The sequence below is a fragment of the Macaca nemestrina genome, chromosome 1 (genome assembly GCF_043159975.1).
Source record: "Macaca nemestrina isolate mMacNem1 chromosome 1, mMacNem.hap1, whole genome shotgun sequence".
Lineage (NCBI taxonomy): Eukaryota > Metazoa > Chordata > Mammalia > Primates > Cercopithecidae > Macaca > Macaca nemestrina.
The window spans coordinates 162,646,450-162,671,746 of record NC_092125.1 but is presented as its reverse complement, the minus strand read 5'-3'; the positions used below and the strand labels follow the sequence as shown (position 1 = coordinate 162,671,746).

Below are 25,297 nucleotides of genomic sequence, written 5' to 3'. Positions count from 1 at the left end.
AAAATCACACAATGCTATAATACCCAGCAGACTTTCCACTCAATTGTCCACTAATAGAAATATTAAAAAGAGGTGCTTGAGGGAGGAAGCTAAAGCTCGAAATTTGATACGTGACATTTGGGATTAAGTTCTTCTGCCTTTTAGAGTATTCATTCATTGAAGTACATGTTTTATTCAAAATAGATCTAATCAAAAGTTCAACTAAGAGTGTGCTAGCCATATGAGCCATATGGCGAACACGCTGGATTCTGATACCTAATTAAAATAGGAGTAGCTTAGCCTTAACATACTCCTGGAAACTGTCCTTACTATGAAAAAATCAGTGACTTGCAGATTCTTTCATGGCAAGAGACTTGATCAGTCACAAGATCAGACTCGAGTCAGTTTCAAAAACCTCTTGGTTGGAGGAAACTTAAGTAGAGTTTTAAAAACAACAATTCCTCTAAGGAATCTAGTACTCTTAATCAGACGTATACGTTTAATTTGCATTTTAATTCTCAGAGATACTCTGCCTTTGTAGCATGAACTCAGATTAGAACTGAGAGATGGGACGAGGCTATGCTGTAAATCCCGGCAGTTTCTAAATCTCACCTTTCCAAATGGTCACTCCACATCAAGGTTGAGGAACACTGGCAGGGTAAGGAGGTGGAGCTGGATGCATAGTTGTTTGTGTGGTACCTGATCTGTGAACAGACAGAGGATTTCACAGCACACTTCTTTGAGTATTTTGAAAGAAAAGCAAAACCAAAAGGTGCATATCAAAGTCACTTTGGCTATGATGAATAAGGATGTTTTAGATATTACCTTCCTAGGACCATCTCATTTCTACTTCCAAGCTTTGACTCACACTTATTTCCTCCGACACTTAGACATCAAATACCACTTGCGAGCCGAGACCATGTCTGATATGACTGGGGAAGTTATCACAGCACTTGTTAAACACTGAGTAAGAACTCATTGACCTCAAGTGACTGGTGAAGAGAAATCTAATTCAACCACCCTCCAGCTGATTATTTTTCGTGATTTCCCATTGCTCTGGGATAAAGACTAGAATTCTTAACATGACATCAAGGGCTGTTTTATCTGGCCTCAGGACACAACTTCAGCCTCTTTTCAAACTTTTTGCCTTTTTCATCTTCTGTGCTCAGGCTATACCAGCCATCTTCGAATATTAAGAACAGTGTCATCCTCCTTTATACCTCAGGGCCTTTGTACTTGCACTTTCTTCTGCCTGGAGTATGCTTCCATTTTTTCATCACCTGGCTAACTTCTACTCATCTGATAGATCTCAACTTGGAGAATCACTTCCTTGGAGAACATCCTGTTGACTAGGACTGGTCCCCCACTATACGACATCTACTATTATTTTTCTTTCAGGAACTGGTGTTATATGAAACGTATAGTTATGTGTGTGATTATTTATTGAATATGTGTCATTGTACCTAAGCTATAAGCTTCATGAGAGCAGGAACCATGCCTGGTTTTGCTTACCACTGAGTCTCCAGCAGCTACCACAGTGCCTGGCACAGAAATCATGGTGGATAGGCATTTGTGGCCTGAACGGACAATGCTGCACAGCCAGTCCCGAGGCCCATCCCTCAACAGCATTCTCCATGTTACACATCTCCTAAATTCATTGGATGTTACAGCCAAAAAAGGATTCCTTTTTTTTTTTTAAATAAATTTCTCAGTAATTGTCTTTAAGAAAAAGACAGAATAAAATGAATTCCTCATAAAAATGTGTTACAAGAGAAAGGAGAAAAAAATAAAATCCAATGTTTCTTTAGTCTTTTTAAATTGGCTTCCTAAGGTTTTATTTTCTCTCTCAAAAATTTAATTAAGATTATCTTAAGCAACATGGCCATCTTAAGTGGCATGGCCTTATACAAGCTGTCCAGACAGACATATAGTTTTCCAATTCTTAACTGTGTTAAGCTAATGGATGATTTCTGTTTTAGGCAGGCAGTGCTGTGTGAAGAATCATAAAATGCCATGTCTTCTTTGCAGCAGAAGTTACACTTTGACCAATACCTATTCCACAGCAAACAGAAAATGTTTAGTGGCAATTCGCACAGAGATTTTATGGTTCTGGAAGACTGGTCAGACTTTGAAGAGAAAGGAAAACAAGTTTTTGGGTTTTTTAACATTTTTTTTCTGCAAGACTTTCAAAGCCCCCATTGTACTCCTATGTGAGAAGATTCTCCATCTGCTAAGGAACGATCTGGTTAGGATAAGTTCTCACCTTAGCTGACCACTAGGTTCCTCTTCCTGCTTTTATGCTGCTTGTTTCTTATTTAGAGCCCTGCTTTAACTAAGGAAATGCCCTTGGGCTTGCATTATTTGTTGGCTAAACTTTAGAAGCAGACTACAGCTGTAGGAATTTCGATATCACATACCTGTACAATGCAAATAGCAGGAGATTACATTAAAAAAAAAAAAAAAAAACAACCTAAAAGAAGAAGCACTGCAAGGTAATTTGTCAAGAGCCAAGAGTTCTGAAGCATATGTTTCCCTAGAGGCATTGTCTGTGGAGCACAGAGGATTTTTAGGGCTCTGAAGCTAATCTACAATTCCATAATAGTGGACATGTCATTATACATTTTTTCCAAACCCAGTGAACCCTAATGGAAACTATGGACTTTGGGTAATAATGCTGTGTCACTGTAGATTCATCAACTGCAATAAATATACCACTCTGGTAGGGGACATTGATAATGGAGGAAGCTATGCATATGTGGCGACAGGGGGTCTGTGAAAAATCTCTGTAATTCTCAATTCTGCTATGGACTGCTCCAAAAAATCAATTCCATTTTTAAAAATTGTTGTGTATTGGAGATTATATATGATTTGATCTACTAATAGCCTTGTTACTACTGTTTCTGACCCAAGTTTTCCTTCTCCTTAACATGTCCTTCATATTGTTTCCAAGGCAAATCTTGGCAAATCATAACTATCTTTGAAAGTTTCCCATTTCTAAAAGATAAAGACTACCATATGCCAGGTGATGCCAAACCCCTTTGCCTTTAATTTCGTTTCATGCTTAAACCCTTTAGTACCCTGATCTTCGTTCATACCAAATATGGCCTGACCTGAAAGTATAAGAATGAGCAGGTACTAATGAGCCTCTCTTAGACATATCAGCTCTTGCAGCCATAAAGATTTTCCTTCATGCTGCCTAGGATCTTCCTGCCTGAAATAAATCTTGTTCTTGTTCCAACTAAACTTACGGCTCTGCTGCGCTCTTCCCAAATTTCCAAGTATATAAGATATCCAGTCTGCCAGCAAAATTTATCCTCCCTCTGGATGTGAGAGCCCAAAGATTTCAATTTAGACAGCTTTACTTACTAAACTGTGTTACAGGGTATTTTAAAATAATTCAGTTAAGGTGGTGCAGACTATTTATCAGTGTACTTGGAGGAAGGGTCAGTGTTGACCTTCCAATTTGAATTTAACTCTTGGGCTAAATTGTTTTCCTATGGCAATTCTGAAAGATGATTGATGTGTGAATGCAGATGCCACAGACACTAAATGGAGACTACACAAGCATAGCTCATTTGTTTGGCCTTCTGCTATGGCTCATTTGTAGACTCTGTGGCTGTTTATGGTTTAGCTGAGGATGCCTGATGCCTGTATTCACAGAGCCATGTTGCCTCTGTGGGCTGAACACTATGCTAGTTTGTCTGCATCATTCCTTCCAGAATGACCCAGCTGTACCACAGGGTTATAGCTACTTTCCATCATGTCGTTAATAGTTATCTCTGCTCACCCACACCAGCTCACTAATTTATCCCCATCCACACTGCTTGATCCTGAATAACTGAGGACTATGATGGTCTGTGCTGTCACGTTCAGAATTTCAAGGCCAGATTTGTAACATGGCATAAAGCTAGCTAGATTTTGAAGGAACAAAGAGAAAACTATCCTAGAATTCCCTCTCTTCACCTCTGATTAATTGAGTCCTTGTTACAGGTCATCCCGCTCCCATAGCTATCCCCTCCCTCTTCCAACTTCCTGACCACTGGCTCCTTTCCATCCACTTTCAGATATGTGGAGGCTTCCCTTGTCTTGGGAAACCAATACACACAAACACCTGTGCTTGACTGTTTGTCTCTACTCCTTCCTACAAGCGCAGTCCAATGTTTTGCCTTCCTTTACCACCAGCTTTTTTAAGTGACATACAGTGTCAGATGCTCCTAATTCCTCTCCTTTTAACTCCCTCCTAAACAACTGACCAGAATTAGAAGGTCCTCTCCCTTTGTCAGACACTGTTCAAACACTTTACAAATAATAATTCATTTAATTATTTGTAATTGGTACTCTTATCATCTTCACTTGAGATATGCAGAAACGGAGGCATAGATAGGTAAAGTAACTCGCCTAGGGTCACCTCCAGGTGAGTGGCAGAGTTTGAATTCAAATGCCAGGAGTCCAGTTCCAGAACACAGGTCCTAACCACACTCTACTGCCTCACTCCCTCAAATTCTGTAATTGTTTTTCATTCCTGTGCTAATAAAACTAGTCTCTTAGAAACTTTTGGTATATGCTCTCATCTGGTATTGTAGTACTCAGGCTAGACATACCTGTACTGCATATTAAGTTCTAGAATTGACAAACCTCCCCCTGCTTTTTATGCAAGTATAGTGAAACTTCATTAAGCTGGAATGAACACATTATTCTGATAAGGGTAGAACTAAATTTTATATTGTTCATGACATAAAATAGAGTTAATTGGTCAAATTAATAAGCAAAACATATAAGGTAGTAGGATTTGACCTACTCAAGGGGGAAAATACAGATAATTTTAGAAATACAAATCCAGGCTTCTGATATCAAAGGAGTCTTTCCTGATCCAGATAATAATATGTATAATGCACTTCTTGATTCCTGCCTTGCAGGAGTGTGTACCCTAGTTGGGAAGCAATTGAAATAACAAGAAATAATAGAAAATGGCACATAGTCACAGTCCAGAGCATAAGATGGTGATGTTCACCATCATCTACTTTGTTAGAATTTGCAGCCTATATTCTGAGCATTGGCAAGTTCTTCTTAGGCACCAAGCCACCAAGAGAGTAGTGATCCCTGTGGGCGTAAACGAAACTGCACATTTTAAAGCTAAGAGGAGCCTTGGAGATGATGTAATCCAACTCTCTTATTTACAGATGAGGATACGAAGCCACTTTTTTTACAGTCAAAAAGTGAGCTTGCAGCAAAGTCCTATCTGGAATCTAGCTTCCTCTTTCTGCTCTATCACTAGGCCCAGTAATAGATTTGTAGATTTAATCCCCGCATAAATAGCCTAGGACATACCTTATTGAGCAAATGCTTGTTTCTTTAAAAAAATAAAAGTGTGGATAACTGAGCAGGGTTAAGAAACTAAAACATGTGAGCTGGGCCAATTATACCACTCAGTGAGCCCCACAAGAGCAGAGATTTTCATGTTTCTGTTTGTTGATGGAACCTCAGTGACTAAACCAGAGTCAGCCACAACGTGGTTTAATTCCTATGTGATGTTTGAATGAACGATTTCTTCTACATGTTTTTACATACAATGTCTATAAGTGAGTAGATATTATTTCTATTTTATAGGTGAAAAAAAAAAATTAAGCTGAGTGAAGTTGACTTGCTCAAATCTAGACCTAGAACCAGAACTAGAAACCAGGCTTTTGGTGCCTAATCCATGATTTAGTTGTAAAAAGATAGCTTTCATAAAAAATTTATTAGTTATTCTGTACAGGGAATACAGATAGACTTGTCACTTCAGCAGAATTCTGAGGAAATGGGTATAGCTGGCACGTTATCTACTGTCCTTATTTACTCGCTCTTTTGGGTGTGAGCCATCATTTCTAGTCCGGGGCCTGCTCTATCACACTAACAACAAAAATAAACTGTTTCCCCTTCTTACTTTCCAAAGTTGCCTTCCTTTCTTATCTTTCCTCTCAGGATTCAGACTGCCTGGGGAAACAAAGTGGGTAGGCCAGGGACTCTCCTTCCAATGAACATTCTCACACCCCTTCATGAGACTCTGAGCAACTCAAACTGTATTAAAGCCTCTAATGCCTTACAACCGTCTCCTCAATTTAACTTCATCTTTTGGAGTTTTTACAGCCTCACTATCCAAAGAGATTGTACAGTTACTAGGCTTTGTAACTTCTAGCACTGCTTTCTGAATCTTCATCTTTTAAGGGGGTTCTGTGTTTTTCTCTTTCTAAAACATCAAAATATATTCTAAAGATAATAGACCTTAAATGCAGTTATACTGGTCTCCTCACAATAGTACAGACTGTAGAAGCCTTAAGGATTCAGAGAAAGGGGAAATATAAAAGTAACTGAGGGGAGTTAAGGTTTCATAAGGAGGTGCAGAGCATGAAAATAACTGGAAGGGGGCAGGGAACGGCTTGAACAAAGACAGGACTGAATGAGCAACAGTGGAAGGCAGCGAGCAAATACAGCTGGTTATTGTGGATGTTTCACTTTTGGACTAAGATTGGATAGAGCTGGATGGCAATTAGAGAAATAGAACTGTTACCACTTTCAAATAAGTGGGAACTTTGACATAGTTTGGGGAGATTGATAGCCAAAAACCCTAGGCAGGAAGAAGGGTAAACTCTAGAACATACTGCCCAGCTGGAATCCTGGTTCCACCACTTATTAGCTGCGTGACCTTGGGTAAGTTACTGCAACTTGCTGGGCCTCAGTTTCCTTCTTGGTGGAATGGGAATAAAGGTTGTAACTACCCCTATAAGATTGTTGGTGGGATTAAAGGGTTAATGCAGACCACCCATTATGTCTGTAATCCCAGCGCTTTGGGAGACCTAGGCAGGAGGATTCCTGGAGCCCAGGAATTTGAGCCATGATTGCACCAATGCACTCCAGCCTGGGTGACAGATCAAGACCCTGACTCTTAAATTTTTAAAAAAGGGGTTAATGTATATTAAGCACTTAGAACAGAATCTGACACAATGACACAAAGTAAGCACTCAGAAAATATTAGCTATTCCTATTTCGGCCATAACGGACAGGCCATTTATTGTGCTAGCCTCACCTACAGGTTCTTGTAAGGAAAATTCCCTGTCCCACAACTTCTGCTGAAGGGGCAACTACAGGTCACCTATTTTGTGCAAAGATTCTGTACATTTTAGACATACTTGATTGGACAAGATGTGCAAGCTCAAGCCACAGGTTAGCCACTGATCTATGACTTTGCCGGTCAAGGAAAAGCGACCTTATAAGGAAGAGACTTCCTTTCTTGAGAATCTCAAGAAAATAAGGAAGATTAGTATCAGGAACAGAGCCATGAGGAAGAAGATGATTAAGCTAAGAAATTATATTGACAATACAGAGAAAAAAATAGACAACTGTTAATAGAAACACAATTATGACAAGCAGAAAATAGCTGGGTCCAATAATGGTGGACAATAGGCAAGGGATTCCATTTCCTCCAGTTGTTGATTTTTGGGATCTTAATCTACTCTCCAACTCCAGCCTACATACTCCAAGCCATAATGTTGTTTCATTTTTCTTTTCTTTTCTTTTCTTTTCTTTTCTTTTCTTTTCTTTTCTTTTCCTCTCCTCCTCTCCCCTCCCCTCCTCTTTCTTTTCTTTCTTTTCTTCCTTTCCTTCCTTCCTTCCTTCCTTCCTTCCTTCCTTCCTTCCTTCCTTCCTTCCTTCCTTTCCTTCTTTCTTTCTTTCTCTTTCTTTCTTTTCTTTCTTTCTTTCTTTCTTTTTTTCTTTCTTTCTTTCTTTCTTTCTTTCTTTCTTTCTTTCTTTCTTTCTTTCTTTCTTCTTTCTCTCTTTCTCTCTCTCTCTCTCTCTCTCTTTCTTTCTCTCTCTCTCTCTCTCTCTCTTTCTTTCTTTCTTTCAAGACAGACTCTGTCTTGGTCACCTAGGCTGGAGTGCAGTGGCACAATCACAGCTCATTATAACCTGACATCCTGGGCTCAAGCCTCCCACCTCAGGCTTCCAAGTCGCTGGGACTACAGGCATGCATCACCACACCCTGCTAATGTTTTTACTTTTTGTAGAGATAGGGTCTCACTATGTTGCTTAGGCTGATCTCTAACTCCTGAGCTCAAGTGATCCTCCTGCCTCAACCTCCCAAAGTGTTGGGATTATAGGCATGAGCCACTGTGCATGGCTCATAATGCTGTTTCTATTACAATAAACCTCCTCTTGCCTAAGTTAATGTAAGTGGTGATCTATTTCCTATGGCCCAAAGAACGTAAATAACCAACCAACACAAACACCTTAGGTGATGAGTTTGGGTATCCGACACTTGCTTTAGTGATCCCTAGTACCCATCAATTAATTGACTCATGGCCCTCCAGTGCACCCTCCACGCTGCCCCCACAGTTATCCTCATTCAGAATGGGCTCCCATTCCTTTTGACATGCACAGGCTAATTTTCTTTGAAGGGCAAGTTCAAATTCCACTTTCTCCATGAATACATGGAGACTATACTGGACAGAGGTGGATCCAGGTTTTGTGGCATCTGAAGAGTATAAAACTTTCTTTAATAAAATGAATATAAAACTAGGTCCCTAGGAAAAGGCCTGTGCAAGTGAGAGATTTTGAAACTTCAGCTTCATTCACTTCCCTGTACATCTACTTCTGATACCAGGTCAAGAGGGATGTTTTCTCCATGAAATTATTCTACCAGGTATATTTTACAATAGTGTGTGTAATCACACAGACCTGCTACATAAATAAGCTCAGTCTTACACCTGCTGCCTCCCACTTTGGGACTATCATTTGTGATTGGACTGCAGTATTCCACCCCCCCCCCCCGGGCTGTTGGGAAGAAATTCCTGATGTCTGACAGATCTACTGTCAGATTTGGGAGGGAAAACATTGATCAGTATATGACACTACTCCTGCTCATCCAGCATCTAGCATATGCCACCTAATATTGGTAGCTAAGCCATTCTCCACACAACCTTTTCTAAAGAGAATCTGCTCATTACACACACACACACAGACATCCCAACATACATGTTTCATAAAATTGCTGCTTTTTTTTCTATTATCCTTAAAATAAAGATGAATATCTACTTCACGGGCCACAAGTGTCCTGTCCACCTCTCCACCATCATTCCTCTCTCTCTCCCACTCCATATTAGCAGAGCTAAAAAATGTACTGTCCATTTGTGGTCATCTATGAAAGGGAGCAGTCAATAACCATTAGGAATAGTTATCTCTGCTTTTAAATTCCACTGTTTTTTCACTTCCTCCTACCCCCTTCACCCTTGGCTCAGTTGAAGGTCTCAGTAAAGACTAATAAAGAGGTGATAGATTTGTTAATTGGCTTAATCACTGAACAGTATAAACATATATCAACACATCACATCATACCCTATAAATACAGAACATATACAGTGACTATTTGTCAATTAAAAATAAAATAAATCACAAATTTCTAAAAAGAAGCTACACAAATCAGTGAATAAGGAGCTGTATGAGGGTGAAGCTTTGAAGAATGAAAAAAGGAGGCTTCCCAGACTGACTAGAAGCACAGTGGAGAGAGGAGAGCCACCTAGAGAAACAGATCAGAGAGAGCCTGAAGGGACCTGTGGAAATGCAAGAGCACAGCCCAGAGGGAGGCCTGTCAGTGACGGCCAGAACCTAATCACTCCCCGGAACCATCAGAGTGCTTTCATCTCATGAAGTCACCCAGGATGTGCTTGCGTTCTTTTAATTAATTTAAAAAAAAAAAAAAGGAACTTTCTATGGCTAGAACTGGGGATATTTGGAAACATCCAGAGTCAGTCATTGACTATCAGTACCACTTGATTATCAGTTCCATTGAGGCAGGGTTCAAATCTACCTCGTTTCTGCTCTATGCTCACATATCACAGTGCCTATCCCATAGTATGAACTCGTTAAATATTTAGTGAATGAATGGATAATCTTTTCAACAAGACTCAAGCTTTTTGAAACCAGAGACTGTGTCATAAGTATTCTGTACCTCTAAAGAACGCAGCACAATGCCTGACACAGAGTGACACTAGTTATGATTTGCTGTCTGATTTAGAAGGCTCTTTATGTGCCAAAGGGAGAATTTTTTTCTTTCAGCCTGGTGATAAACATGAACACCTGGTCAAATTCACATCCTGCCTTATCTTTTATGTGCTCCCAGCTCTGTAAAGGTAAAACAAGCAAAAGGAAGAACAATTATTGGTATCAAAAATACAGTAGTCTAGAGACTAATCCTTCCCTGAACTATCTTTGTCACTTTCTGATTCACTGAATTTGGTTGGTTTGTTCCACAAATAGAACCTCTTGGCTCTCAGAACCATGAGGAAACAGCCATATCCCTGGAAGCAGACTTTAACAAGAGGCTGCCTCCTGAAAGGTCCTAGTTCCCAGGGATTTATTGCCATGGAAAGCCTGAACTGCCCGGAGGACGAATTGTACACATAACCATTGGGTTGAGTACAGAAATTGTTGTTACTAGATAAACAGTTCTGTATGGTTTAGCTGTTGTGAGTATCTGCTATGTTGCTAATCGATATAAATAGTAACATTATTAAAGTTCATCAAGGCTGGGTGCGGTGGCTCATGCCTGTAATCCTGGCACTTTGGGAGGCCAATGGGTGTGGATTACCTGAGGTCAGGGGTTTGAGACCAGCCTGACCAATGTGGTGAAACCCAGTCTCTATTAAAAATACAAAAATTACCCAAGTGTGGTGGCACACACCTGTAATCCCAGCTACTTGGGAGGCTGAGGCACAAGAATCACTTGAACCAGGGAGATGGAGGTTGCAGTGAGCCAAGATCACACCTCTGCACTCCAGCCTGGGCAATAGAGTGAGACTCTGTCTCAAAACAAAAAACAAAAAACAAAAATTCATTAAATTAACAAAATTATTCTAACTATTCAAAGTTGCTCTACTAATAAAACAGTAATGGTAACTCTGCAAGACCGAGGTGGGAGGATCACTTGAGGCCAGGAATTTGAGACCAGCCTGGGCAACACAGCAAGATCTGTCTCTACCAAAAAAAAGTTTTAAATTAGTCAGGTGTGCTGTGTGAGCCTATAGTCCCAGCTACTCAGGAGGCTGAGGTGGGAGGATGAGAGAATCCCTTGTGCCCAGGAGTTAGAAGATGCAGTGAACTATGATTGTACCACTGCACTCCACCCTGGGCAACACAGTGAGACCCTGTCTCTAGAAATAAAATTTAAAAAAATTTAAGTCAATAAGGAAAGCCCTTTAACTTAGTTAATAATTTAAAGGAAAAAAAAAAAAAAGAAAAATACGTATTTTTTAAAGACAGTTAAGGATAAAGTTACACAATTCAGAAAAATTAAAGAGATATTTTGGTGAAACAATAAAAATGTTCTCTAAATCTTCAAAAACTTCCCAATACATTTTCCTGAATTGGTGATAATATTGTCTTCTGTCCCCTTCCCACTCTCATGCAAACCCTTCCATCATGATAGCCCTAGGGAAAAGGGAGAGCCAATGCCAACTTGAGCAGCAGGAGGAAACCTTTGCAAGGAAGGTCCTTTGCAGACGAAATCCTTCTAGTGCTAGAAGAGGGGAGAGCATAGAAAGAGGAGTAGGAGACAACATCCTTACTTCTCCATTACAATGGCCTCAGAGTCAAAATCCAGAAGCAGGAGAAAGAACAGAAACATCACAGAGAAAGAAGAAATGGTCACAAGCTGTTTAGTATACAGGCTGATGAGGTGTCACCGCATGTATGTGTGGACATGAAGGAGAAAGCCAATTACCATTCCCTGACTCTCCTCCAGCCTTCCTGAACTCTTCCTGGGGTTTATGGAAGGCAGTGGAAAGCTGTACACCATAGAGACTGCCATGGAGTTGCTATTGTTGGAGGCCGAAAGAGTGAGGGTCGTGATCAACTCAGTGTACTACTGGAGGCTATGTGAGTAAACAGTAAACTGTTTCTCATAAATGCAGAATGTTGGCAAACTGACAAACTGTATGCCACGCAGAAGAACTGCGGGAGGGAAGTCACAATCCAGGCACAAGTGTTTCTTGTGATTAGGCAAATGTGAAGCCTGTTAGTAATAATGTGAACCTGTGATCAATTAAGCAGCTGACCAGTCATTACCTCCTCCTCCGTGTTCTTTCTACCCAATAAATACAAAGGGCTGCCTTTGCTCCCTAAAAACAGGGAGTTCTCTTCTACCCCTGGACCCTTCCTTAAAATAGTTACTTTTGTCTTAAGTTTTCATTTCCATGTTCGTCACTTTATTCAGTCTTGTAATGACCTTCTCAGGCAGTAACAGTAGTAACTGTCATAGTGACGGTCTCAAGTAGTAGCAGTGGCAGTCTGTCACAGCTATGATTAGGGCCAAGATGACATTGTTAGAGGCATTTGAACCAGAGCAACTCTGAAATCTACTGGACTGCATTCCCAGACGGTTAGGCATTCTAAGTCACAGGATGAGATGGGAGGTCAGCGCAAGATACAGGTCATAAAGATCTTGCTGACTAAACACTTTTGGTAAAGAAGTTGGCCAAAACCCACCAAAACCAAGATGGCGACAAGAGTGATCTCTGGTCATCCTCACTGCTACACTCCCAGCAGCACCATGACAGTTTACAAATGCCACAGTAACAACAGGAAGTTACCCTATATGGTCTAAAAGGGGAGGCATGAATACTCAGCCCCTTGTTTAGCATATCATCAAGAAATAACCATAAAAATGGGCCACAAGCAACTCTCGGGGCTGCTCTGTCTATGGAGTAGCCATTTTTTATTCCTTTACTTTCTTAATAAACTTGCTTTCACTTTACTCTGTAAACTCACCCTGAAGTCTTTCTTGCCTGAGATTCAAGAACCGTCTTTTGGGATCTGAATCGGGACCCCTTTCACATAACACCATGGCAGAGACAGCAGTTCCTATGAGGGAACGAGCCTAAGGCAATGGACTAGAGGAAGGAAGTGGCTGTGCCTCAAGAGTCTTCTGTGCCACTGAGATGACAGTGGGGCCAAGTCAAGGAAGCAGGACCACAAGGCAAGAACATGCTGAGGAAACTGTTCCCAGGTTTCACCAGCATTGAAATCAATGGTGGATGCCAGTGGCTGTCTAGCAACCAGGCAAGACAACAATTGATTCTGGAGATTTCAGGGAGGACCTAAAGGGCAGGATCAGGACCTGCTTTTGATAAGCTGCCTCCCTTCACTTACCTGCATTATCACAACGGCATGTGAGCTTTCTCCTTCACACAGATGCCATCTTGGCTAAGGGAAGGGCGTGCTGGGAGAAACCATGAAAGATAACATTTGCCTCAAAGAGACTGAATTAATCCAAAATAAGAAAATAATGGATTGACAAAATATCTTCAACTGCAAGATCAAGAACCTATCTCCTACTCTTCTACCTCCTAGCTCCTGCTCCAGCCAGCAGAGACCAAACATTTGTGAGAGTTTTGTTCTATCGAGAAAAATTTTAAACAGATATCTTTAAGCACCTAAAATTGTATTAATTTTACAATTAGTATTTACTGTAATTGTATTACAGCCTCGTTGTACACTGTATAATTTTCACCCTGGCCATTAGCAAAACAAAGACTCTAAGAGCCAAAGAGCTATCAATGGCACTAAAAAAATATGGTTATGGTTTTCCCCTTTATAAATCTGTGAATATGAGCCTTTTCTTTTCCAGTTTGAGGTATTATAACGGTGACCAGGAAGGAAACAGAAACGGTGTTAAAGATAACTAATAAAACAAGGCCATTCTAATTCCAAACAAGTTAAGAATATACGTCTAAAGACAAATTAAGTCTGACAAAACATGTAAGTTATGTTTTGTTGTATCATCAGTAACAGGAGTCAATCAAGGGTCTTATTGCAATTTTATCTACAGTTTTACAAGGTAAATTATAAGAAATACAGCTCAGATAAAAAGAAAAGATTAAATGTACTCTTCTAGTATATTACCACCTCAATAGTTGAGAAGGATTAAATAAGATTAAAGTCTATCATAAATACGGTAATTGCACTAAGTAGTTCCACGATAAATCGATCTTTATTTTCCAAGTAAGAGCTGATTTGATTGATCTCTATGCACTTCAGTATTCTGGAGGATTTCCTAGTCCCTGAGGCTGCAGGTGTGCTCACTGTCTGGGGCAAAACATTTAACACAGCTGAGAAGAGATTTGTCCCCTGTGTTCCCAGCTGTGCATAGGCATAACCACAATACAATCAAATTAGATCACACCCAGTGTGACACTGCCATAGAATAATTATTGGATACTAGCAGAAGCTGTCAAGGGTCTTTTATACATCCAATAAATAAATTCAACTGAGTAGTGAAGGTCAATTCAATTTAGCCCTCATTGGTTACATATCTTTCATGTGTAAGACACTATGCTAGGCATTAAAAGAAAACTTTGACTCCTCACCAATAAAAATGTTTTGTTGTTAAACAGCTCGCATTATGTAGTGTAAATTGTATGTAGTTAGTGGTTATGAAGTGCCTAAATTCACAATGCATTCTCATTTCTCTAAGTGATAGGAGTATCAAAATACAAGTGTCTAAAGCCCCATTAGTCACAATATGACCATTTGGAATCTGGATCTTACATAAAAGTGGTTAAAAACCCAGTTGTTTAATTTTAAATATGAAGTAATATAGCAAATTATTTATCATTCAGCTTCTCTTATTCTTAGTAATATAGTAACTGTGATCTTCAAGCAAAACCTTGATAAATTCTTTGACATAAAATAACCCATAGGAAGTTTTAAAAGTCATGCAATATGGGTACATAAAACAAAGAACCATTCTTGGACTGTGGCAGAGGCTTCCAATTGCTTCCTAGCATCCACTCTCCTCTCTTTCTGCCAGAGCTCTGATTGTGAGCTGAGTGCCAACTAAAACACTGCATCTCCAGACTCTCTCCCAGTTAGCTGTGGCAACGTGACTAAATTCCAGCCCATTATTTGTGAGTAGAAGTGATGAGACTTCTAAAAATTCTCCTTAAAGGAAAGAGGCACACCCTTCTTTATTTACTTTTCCTCCTTCCTGCTGACCAGAAGGCAGAATAATGGCTGGAGCTCAAGCAGCTATATTGGATTATGAGGCTGTGCACTAAGAATGACAGCTAGAAATAGCTCCAATCTCTGATAACCAGGAGTAGCCAGATCAGCCCTGGACTGTCTATATCCAGAATTTATATAAATAGGAAAGAGATACCCCTCTGTGTTCTTTTAACCATTGTTTTATTTATTTTTTGTTTTTTTCTGAAGCTCACCAAAACCTAACATGCTGATAAAGTCATCCCATCAGCCAGAATAAATTCTGAGCAGTTATCAAGAGAAAACTTAAAGTAATGTGAAGAGAAGCCACACTTATAAAAGGAAACCAAGAGCTTTCATTATAGCTAGCCTAAAATGAAATTAATTATCTAAAATGTTCTGTCACCAAGGCTTTGGGAGTTAACATGAGGAGGCTGGTTTTATTGTGTATCATGCCCAGAAGTTTAATGATAATTTCAAATTGTTTGCATGTAATTTCCCCAAAACTTGTACAATATTTTGACATTCTTAAAGTGGAGAGGTGATATAGTATCATACTACTGTGTAATAAAAATCTGCTCTGCCCTCATACCGGGTTTACAATACAGATAATGGCACTGGAAAGAGCTCAGAACTGAAATCAGAATGCTTGAAGCTTAACTCACTATAGACCTGGAAAGTTGCTTAAATTTTATAAAGCTTGGTTTCTTATCTATAATATAAGGATAATGATAACAGCAGCTCCATTTTCTACACAAGGAAGTTGGGATAATCAAATAAAATAAATGTACGTCTAAGTGTTATTGTTGTTACTAAAATCATTTTGGTGCTCACTTATGTTTCACTGGGAGAGGCACTCCGTTTTCAGTTTTCTGGAATAATTACCTTTTAAAAGGGACTCTTTTTTTTGCCTGCATTAACTTATTTTCTCTACTTTCTCACTTTCATGGTTCTGCAGAATAATTTTGTTTTTATGATATCTGAGTTTTCGTGAGCTACACGTATGCAAATATTTTTAGCTAAAAGAATATTATTGAGAATGTGTATTTGGCTAACTCATAACTGCTTCTTTTGAAACTAGCTGAGAAGCACTTGGACTGACACTGAAAATAAAAATAAATTTATTAACTCATTATAGAAGGCTGAGCAGTTATAATATGTCGCTTACTGATTGAAATCTAAGTACTATGTGTAACAAAATTTCTTCAACTCAGGATCAAGCATCCAGACATTTCACATGGCAGCATTTACTTTGATAGCATTGACCAAGCATCAGTGGTGTAAAAATGCACCTGGACTTACAAAATATTGAAGTGCCTTCTGAATTAACAAAAACGTATTACCAATCCATGGAACCTACACACACACACACACGCATATATATTTTCACATATATACAGGTATTTGTAAAAATACATATATGAAAATATATACATACATATATGTATGCGTGTATATACACATCAAGCTTCTGGGCATGATATACATGTATGTATATGTATGTATTTTTCACATATATGTGAAAAATATACACACATGCATTTTATATACATGTATATACACATATAAATACATATAGGTACATATATATATATTTGAGACAGGGTCTTGCTCTGTTGCCTAGGCTGGAGTGCAGTGGCATAATCACAGCCTCCCAATTACCTGGTACTACAAGTGCACACTACCACACCTGGCTAATTTTTATGTTTGTAGAGACCGGGTTTCACTGTGTTGCTCAGGCTGTTCTTGAATTTCTGGGCTCAAGCAGTTCTCCCACCTCGGCTTCCTTAAGTGCTGAGATGACAGGTATGAGCAACTGCACCTGGCTGAAACTAAAATATTTAACTAACTGATGTGTATCACTCCACAATCATATAACATGGAGATTAATATTAATAGCAATAAAAACTCTAGATTATCTGTGTTTACCTGGAGCAGAATGAAAAATGCTACAATTCCATTTCACAAATAGTGAAGGGAAGATTTAATTTCTTGCTCACAAGAAAGCAGGTTATTTGAATTTACTGTCGAGAACTGCCTTCTGAATGTCATTCATTTCATAGGCTTCCTTCCCATGTGCATCTCATTGACCTTGGGCTTCCATTTGATTAATAATAAAAGTCACCTAACCTTAAATTCCACTCAATTCTTCTCTCTCTCAGACACTCACACACATACCTTTAGAACTCCCACTCTCCAATACAATCTAGAAAAACGAGGCACTCTACAAGGACATATACTCAGGACTTGGCCCTACCCTCACACTTCTGACAGTCCAAGGAAACATGGCAAAAGAGGAACTGGCCTGTGGACATTACACTTTGGTTTTACTGCTCCTTTCTTGGAAACCCTACTCACTCTCTGCTCACTATCCCTGAGGCTGACTGGTGAGATATTTCCTCTCTTATCCTCTCCTCTCCAAACCCTCAGTCTTCCCTTAAAAGCCTACTTTCTTTAATTTTCCACTGCTACTTTCATTACACTATCCGAGCCAGAAGGCTAGGGTATAGAGAATATATGTGGAATGAGACAGGGAGGAAAGGTTGCTAGGGAGTGAGCACACGGAGACCCTGACACCAGTCCTGTCTGGGAACTGCAGGGAGATGCATTCCATGCCACAGTCTCTGAGGTGGACCCAGAAGAGAATTTTGAAAAGGTCTACAATAGCTTCAGGTGTCTGTCTTCTCTTGAGATTTGCTCCCTTCCAGCCCTTCATGTCTTTCCCAGGTTTTTCCAAAGAAATCCTAACTCTAACTCATCATTAAGGCTTAACTCTTCTATGTCCCATTCCTCTATGGCCTTACTAAGTAGCTAGAGGTAATGGAAATAGTTATTTATGACATATGAGAGTGACAGTGATTTACTGTGTTATTACCCAGATAATACATTTACTTTCTAAGATGGGCTTTTTGTGTCCTTGCACAAAGAAATGAAAATTCTTAGATTATAGGTCTTATGGTAGATCCTATAGGGTTAGGAAAGCTTTTGGAAACCCTTTAAATAATAATAATAGTCTACATTGAATTGGTTCTACTAAATATCAAGTACTTTTCTAAAAGTTTTACACATTTTAGCTCATTTGATGTTCATAGTAATCCCAGAGGAAAGTACTAATACCTTTACAAATGAAAATACTGAGCCCCGAGGAGGGTGAGTAATTTACCCTCAGTCATACAGCTAGTAAGTAAATGAACTGGGGTTTGAACCCAAGTAGTCTGGCTCCAGAATCCCTGCTCTTTATTTAGCCAGATACCTGTCAAAAACAGCGTCAAGGCTGAAGTTAGTCTGGGAGTCAGAAGGCTTGAGTTCTAGACCTGGCTCTGCCTCTAAGGAGCTATGCAACTTTGAGCAAGCCACTTAAACTCTCTCAGGTGAACTGAATTTCTGGTTGATAGCCTTGTTTTTTTGGAAGCAGAACGATTTCTTTCAATGAAATCCTAATTAAAAGCCTGATATACACAACAGATAAAAGAGAGATATTGAGCCTAGGCTGCTGTTAGAGCTGCCCACATATTGTTCAAAAATTGAACCCTTCACCCCTTACTAAAGAGAGCGCTCTGTTGAACCAGTTGAACTCCTTCTGACTCAGTGATCTCTACTGCTTCTTTCAGCTACAGGACCCTGTGTAACCGATTGTGTAGAAACACCTAGCAGCTTCATGTCTCAAAATATGCTCCCCTCTCTATCATGCACTCAGGTGGAAACAGCCTAGTGTTAGAGACAGAAAAGAGGCAACACTTGAGCAACCAAGGACATCGATTTCATCATTTCACTTGATTTCCTTCAGGGCTCAACCAAATAAAAGATACTAATTAAAGCCTCACCCTACACTATACATTTCCCTCTGAGAAGCAGAGATGAGAAATGCAGTTTCTAAGCACTTAGCATAGTGACTACCATTTTCGAAGTGTTTGATGAATGACCATCCATGCTAATTTGAATACTATAGCAACAGTATAACTAAGACCCAAAACATGTATAACAACAACTTTGCTCTGGGTAGAACTTTTTGAGATTAATTTCATTAGATACTTGGAAATAGATTCAATTAACCATGTTTTCCTTCTTCAATAAAATTAGATATGAGGTCCCTCAATGTTAAATTCCCCCCTCTTCTAACAAGTATATCGAGATATAGATCTGGATATACTTAACTTTCGTCCTACCTCCAGAAATTCTCTTATGAACCTCACTTCTCTTGTTCTGCCTAGTGGAACACATTCATCTTTAAACCATTTGTTTTTCAGTATTACTGTCCTATATTTGTTACATATCCCCCACTAAGAAAGCGGAATGTATCACAGATGGTGTCCTTGTTAAAAGGAAAACTTCTAGAGAGACAGTGCAAGACTCCTGGGTCTTTGGTTTGCTTTGCAAAGTGCATGTGTATACGTGGGACAGGGGTGAATATGTCTCTGCAATAGAGTTTATGACACCCCAAAAGCTAGAGGAATCATGCTATACTAATTTTCTGAGAAATTCACCAAGTATTGAAAAGTGAACTGGTCTTGGGCAGAAGTTTACATTTTGTACAGTTAGGTTAAAATGTCTAACCACGGTAGGCTCTCCTTTTGCAGCAGCCCATTAACAAAACTGAGGTGTAGGTGAAGAGCATTAATAACAAGAAGCTCTACAGTCTCTGGAGAGCTTAGAAGAAAGACTTTCAGGAATGACTGGGAGGCTGCTCAGGTGTGCTTTGGAGTTTTCCAGTCTTTGAGATGTGTTGCTTGCATTTTTGCTCCTCAAGGGCATTTGCATCCCACTGTGGTTAAGTATAGTAATAAGCAGAAATTAGAAGCTGAATGCAAACTGAGTGAGTGAAGGAATAAGGGATGCAGTGAACAATAAGAAGAATTGATGGAGAAACTGCAGTCTAGTGATATGAGCACATGGCAGGAAGCAAAACAAAATTTCTAAATGTGAACAGATCAAAATCCTGTTCAACTTCCTTGCGCCTCAAAAGGAGGTGGTCAGAAGTTTTCTTGAAATGCTCTTGGTTCTTGGAAGGAAAGTGTTTTTTCACTCTTTATCAGTCTCTGACTTCATAGCTGTGTTACCAAAAGGGCTGGAAGCAAGGATGTGGGTTTAGACCCTGCGGCCAAAGGCTGCTCTGCTCTTTGCCAGTTTCTCTGCTCCTGCCAACCACATCTACCCTTCTTCTCTCTTCTAGCCTGGCTGCTCACCTCTCAGCCTGGCCATTCTCCAGCTAGGGCCATTGCAGACATCTGAATTAATGCAAATACTGTCTTACCTTCACATCACCTCAGAAACTTAATATAAGAATGTAAGAAGTGTTGCACCCACTAAGACCCGTAGTTCATTCAATTTAATATTCTCTCCAATGGTGACACCAAGGGACCTTTACTGGGATGGAAAAAGAGGCATTCTGAATAGCATGCATGCCAAAAGTTTGGATACCATTATCTCTAATTTCAGTCCCTAATTATAGTTAACTATTAACAGAAACATGTAGCATATGAAACATGTAGTGTATGCTGTGTCTATCAATGTGGTAAGTCTGTAAACCTTATTTTATTTTTTTTTAGACAGAGTTTCCCTCTTGTCACCCAGACTGGACTGCAGTGGTGCAATCTCTGCCCACTGCAACCTCCGCCTCCCGGGTTCAAGTGATTCTCCTGCCGCAGCCTCCAGAGTAGCTGGGAGTACAAGTGCACACCACCACGCCCAGCTAATTTTTGTACTTTTAGTAGAGACAGGGTTTCCCCATGTTGGCCAACATGTTCTCCATCTCCTGACCTTGTGATCCACCTGCCTTGGCCTCCTAAAGTGCTGGGATTACAGGCATGAACCACTGCGACCAGCCAAACCTTAATTTTTTTTAACTAAACCCTCTTCTTGGGCATCATTGCATTTTTTGATTTGTACTATTTTGTTTGGTCATTAAAATCAATTTAATAAATATTTATATGTCTACTGTATGTCTCTACTTCAAAGCCTTCACATTCTTGGAAGCTGAAGGTCTGGGGAAGAGAGGAAGTGGGAGGGGCTGGGACACTAAGATTAAAATGATGTGTCTTTCATTCAAGAAGGTGACCATCCAGTGGCGGAGCTGGAAGCACGCACAGCTCACTGCAATACAAGTAGAGCAGTGAGAAGTAATCACCGAGGCATAAATGAGGTGCTTATGGATGTACAAAGGAGGGAATCAGTAATTCTGAATCAGGCATAAGGAAACAATTCTTAGGGTAGGTGTCTTTTGAGCTGCGCTTTAATGAATTAGTAGAATTGTGTTCATTGAAATTAACATTTAAGCAAAGTAAACACTAGAAACAGAATTGGGAATGTGCATAATGTGTTTGGGGAGAGGATTCAAAAAAGGCTGGGATCAGTGTAGTCAGAAAAACATTGGAATGGTAGATTGGGATTGGTTTACTGAGAGATTTGAACAAGTTAAATCTTTTGGGCTTTGTACAGTGGGCACTGGGGAAATAGTAAAGGACCCTCTAAGTCTCTGCTCTTGAAATAGATAGTCGAGGACACTACTATCTCCACTATTCAAATGAGAAAACTGAAGCTTAGAAGGAGTAAGAAACTCACTCTAAAGCAAGTGTAGAAGTGATATTTGAGCTGAAGTTTCACTCTAGCGTCCAAATACTACACCTACTCTGAGTCTTTCTTTAAAAATATTTTAGAATTATTTTAATTGACAAGTAAAAATTATAGTAATAACATGATGTTTTGATATATGTCTTAGTCTTAATTTTTTATAAAATAGGAATAATAACAATACTCCCTAGTTAAATAAAAATACTCCCTAGCTAAATAAAAATTTGATCAAATAAAACTACATTACCTTAGAAAATATAAAATACTAAATATAAAATTATAAAATGTAAGATTATAAAATATAAAATCTAAATTACCTTAGAAAATATAAAATACTTTTATAAGTGTTGACTATTAATACTATTTTATTGTTATCACAATTCAACTAATATAACTCTTAAATATGTTTCTGGAAAGGCAATTAGTGTTATTTGATTATAATATTGTCTATAAATGATTGAGTCCCTACTGGGCTTTATATATACGTAATAACTCATTTCCTTGCTATCTTGTGAAATAGGTGTTTTTATCTCCAATTTATACACAAGTAAACAGAGGCTGAAAGAGATTAAAACCTATTCAGTCACACAGCTGGTAAGTCAAGAACCATACTTCAAATTTACATCTTTAAATCCCCAAATCCCTTCCATAAGGTTACTCATTGCCTTCCTTATTGATGATGCTATAAACCTTGGAGTTTGCAGTGGCACACAGAAATGATGCCTTCAGGGAGCGATTTAATGCTGAATACGTAAGTAGTAATTAGGCTTGACTTACCTGAAAAAAAATTACCCATTCAATCCTACTCTCGGAGACAAAATAATGTCTTTAAGAATAATTTTATTGATGTAAATGACGAGTTGATGGGTGCTAATGAGTTGATGGGTGCAGCACACCAACATGGCACAAGTGTACATATGTAACAAACCTGCACATTATGCACATGTACCCTAGAACTTAAAGTATAATAATAATAAATAAATTAAAAAAAAAAAAGAATAATTTTATTGTTGACTTAAAAAAAGGATTTAAAAAATTCCCTGTTTATGTAATGGTATTGGTTTCTTATAATTATTTTAATTATTTTAACGTTTAACATTTACTGAATCATGTGTTTCTATTTTTTTTTTTTTTTTTTTTTGAGACAGCGTTTTGCTCTGTCGCCCAGGCTGGAGTGCAGTGGCGGGATCTCGGCTCACTGCAAGCTCTGCCTCTCGGGTTCACGCCATTCTCCTGCCTCAGCCTCCCGAGTAGCTGGAACTACAGGTGCCCGCCACCATGCCTGGCTAATTTTTTTTTTCTTTTTTTTTTGTATTTTTAATAGAGACGGGGTTTCACCATGTTAGCCGGGATGGTCTTGATCTCCTGACCTCGTGATCCGCCCGCCTCAGCCTCCCAAAGTGCTGGGGTTACAGGCATGAGCCACAGAGCCTGGCCTGTTTCTATGTTTTAAAGTATATTTCTTGGCTGGGCGTGGTGGCTCACGCCTGTAATCCCAGCGCTTTGGGATGCCGAAGAGTGCAAATCAGTTGAGGTTGGGAGTTCGAGTCCAGACTGGCAAACATGATGAAACCCCGTCTCTACTAAAAACACAAAAATTAGCTGAGCGTGGTGGTGCATGCCTGTAATCCCAGCTACTTGGGAGGCTGAGGCAGGAGAATAGCTTGAGCCTGGGAGGTGAAGGGTGCAGTGAGTAGAAATTGCACTACTGCACTCCAGTCTGGGTGACAGAGGGAAACTCTGTCTCCCAAAAAATAAAAAGAAAATAAATAAATAAATAAAGTATACGTCTCTTCTCTTGGTTATGAAACTTTAAAATATATACATAACAGGTTGGATAATATTATACAAAAATTTGGTGGTTGTTATTCATGATAGATTTATTCTTCTGAAATATACGTATATTTTATGCATAGCAAAAAATGATCAGAATCAGTAATAAGCAGAGTTTGACCAAATTCATATTGTCGGCAGACTTTCATATTCAATGCAGTCAATCCAATAATCCAATTGTAATTGTTATTAATGGCCACCAGATATTATGACTTAATTATTGGAAAGTAATTGCTGTAGCTCTTTTTTAAATAACATTTTTGCTGTTTTTATGAGTAAAGTTTTCAAAAAAAAATTGTCAACTGATAAGGTGAACATAGAAATGTTGAAATTCTAGCTTTGAGATTAGGGTCAACAACAATGCGTTTAGTGACACATAAAGCAGAATATAAGCCACGTCTGAAGAGGTCGAAAGCAGAACACTAAGCTCAGCAGCTATATTCAGACAAATCTTTCTCTTTTACACCAATTCCAATATTGTAGCAATAGTATGACTGTTCTGAGACATAGAATCATAAAATCCTGAGTTGGAAGAAGGCTTAAAGAAGATATTTGTATTCCATCCATCTACAGCAAATTCCCTCGTGGTTTTCTGGTATTTGCTTGAATATTTGAAGTGACAGGAAACTCATTATTGCCTAAGGCCAGCCCTGCCACTTTAGGGCACGTTGGTTTAGCATCTTTCCAGATTAAGTCAGACCCCTTTTTTCTGTAGCTTCTTAGTCCAGCCTTCAGGGTGTATGAAATAAATCCCTATTTAATGTGACACTCCTTCACGCATTTGAGAGAATCCTACCATGGTTCTTAGATGCAGTCAGGTTTGAAGGGAAATTTACAAAGACAAATATTTGAAAGAATATTAATCAAAACCATAACAATGATTAAGTTTGAGTAGTGAAGTATAGGGAATTTTTCTTTGGTCCTCGTGCTTTCCTGTATTGCTTAAATTTTATACAAGAATATATATTCTAACTACAACGAAAGAAAACGTAGAGCTATTTACACTTTGGGAAAGATATTTAAGTCCTAAATGCAATCAGTGAAAACTGAGAACTTCACTTTGAAGAATGAGAGAATTTGAAATCTGAAATCTGCAAGTGATAAACCTCAATGTCCCCACGACCTAGACCCACATGATAGAAGCTCATTAAAAATGTGAATATGACTCAGTAAATCAACAAATCATTCATTTAAACGGTGGTCAAAATCTACTCGGAGATACAGTCATCGTTTGGGAAGTAACAGCTCCACTAAGGACCAAGCTGTTACTGCTGTGAATCCAAGCACTGAGAGGAAAAGAATCATTTCCATCCTAATTCAAATTGATTTAATGCCCTTTTAATGTGTATTTCTCAAATACATTAGAGTCCAGAAATTCCCTGGTAGTTCTGTTTGTGACTTTACAGCTGGAGATGAACCGAGGCACTCAGAAATAAATTATTGTTCTGCTTGAATCTCGATACATCTATGAAAATTTTGCACAGGAAACTATGATGGTGCTTATTTTGATGATGGTGGATAAATATCATATTTAAAACCTACTGTGTATGCCAAGTTCATTGTATATACTACTTCTTCAAATATTTATATTCACCCTATATGCTAGAAATACTTACTCCAATAAGTGTTTACAGATTAGGAAACTGAGGTGGTGGGCACATGTTACACTAGTCTACATTACATAGTGGTGAGAAAGAATTAACCAATATAACCAGATCTTATTTGTTGTTTTTCAGACAAGAACTACCATCCTGAGTTCACCTCTTTGCCCATATGCCTTATTATTTATTTTTCCGATGTTCCACTTAACGACATTGTTATAGCAACTTTTCAAAATACCTCTTCTGTGCTACTAGAACCATTTTCCTATCTCACAAAGACTGTACATTTAAGCCATAAGAAGAACTTA

The 25,297-nt window shown here is 38.9% G+C and overlaps 1 protein-coding gene across 4 annotated transcripts in view; it reads right to left on the bottom strand.

Moving 5' to 3' along the window:
• LOC105498370 (prostaglandin E receptor 3) overlaps positions 1-25,297 on the bottom strand; it is a 204,093-nt gene that overhangs the window by 125,604 nt on the left and 53,192 nt on the right. Inside the window, exon 3 of one of the 4 annotated variants that reach the window (XM_011770437.3) lies at positions 592-683. The exons of the other annotated variants lie outside the window; for them this stretch is intronic. Within the exon in view, the coding sequence (XP_011768739.1) occupies positions 592-683 (92 nt within the window). The remainder of the gene's footprint in view (positions 1-591; positions 684-25,297) is intronic. 4 annotated transcript variants of the gene reach the window in all.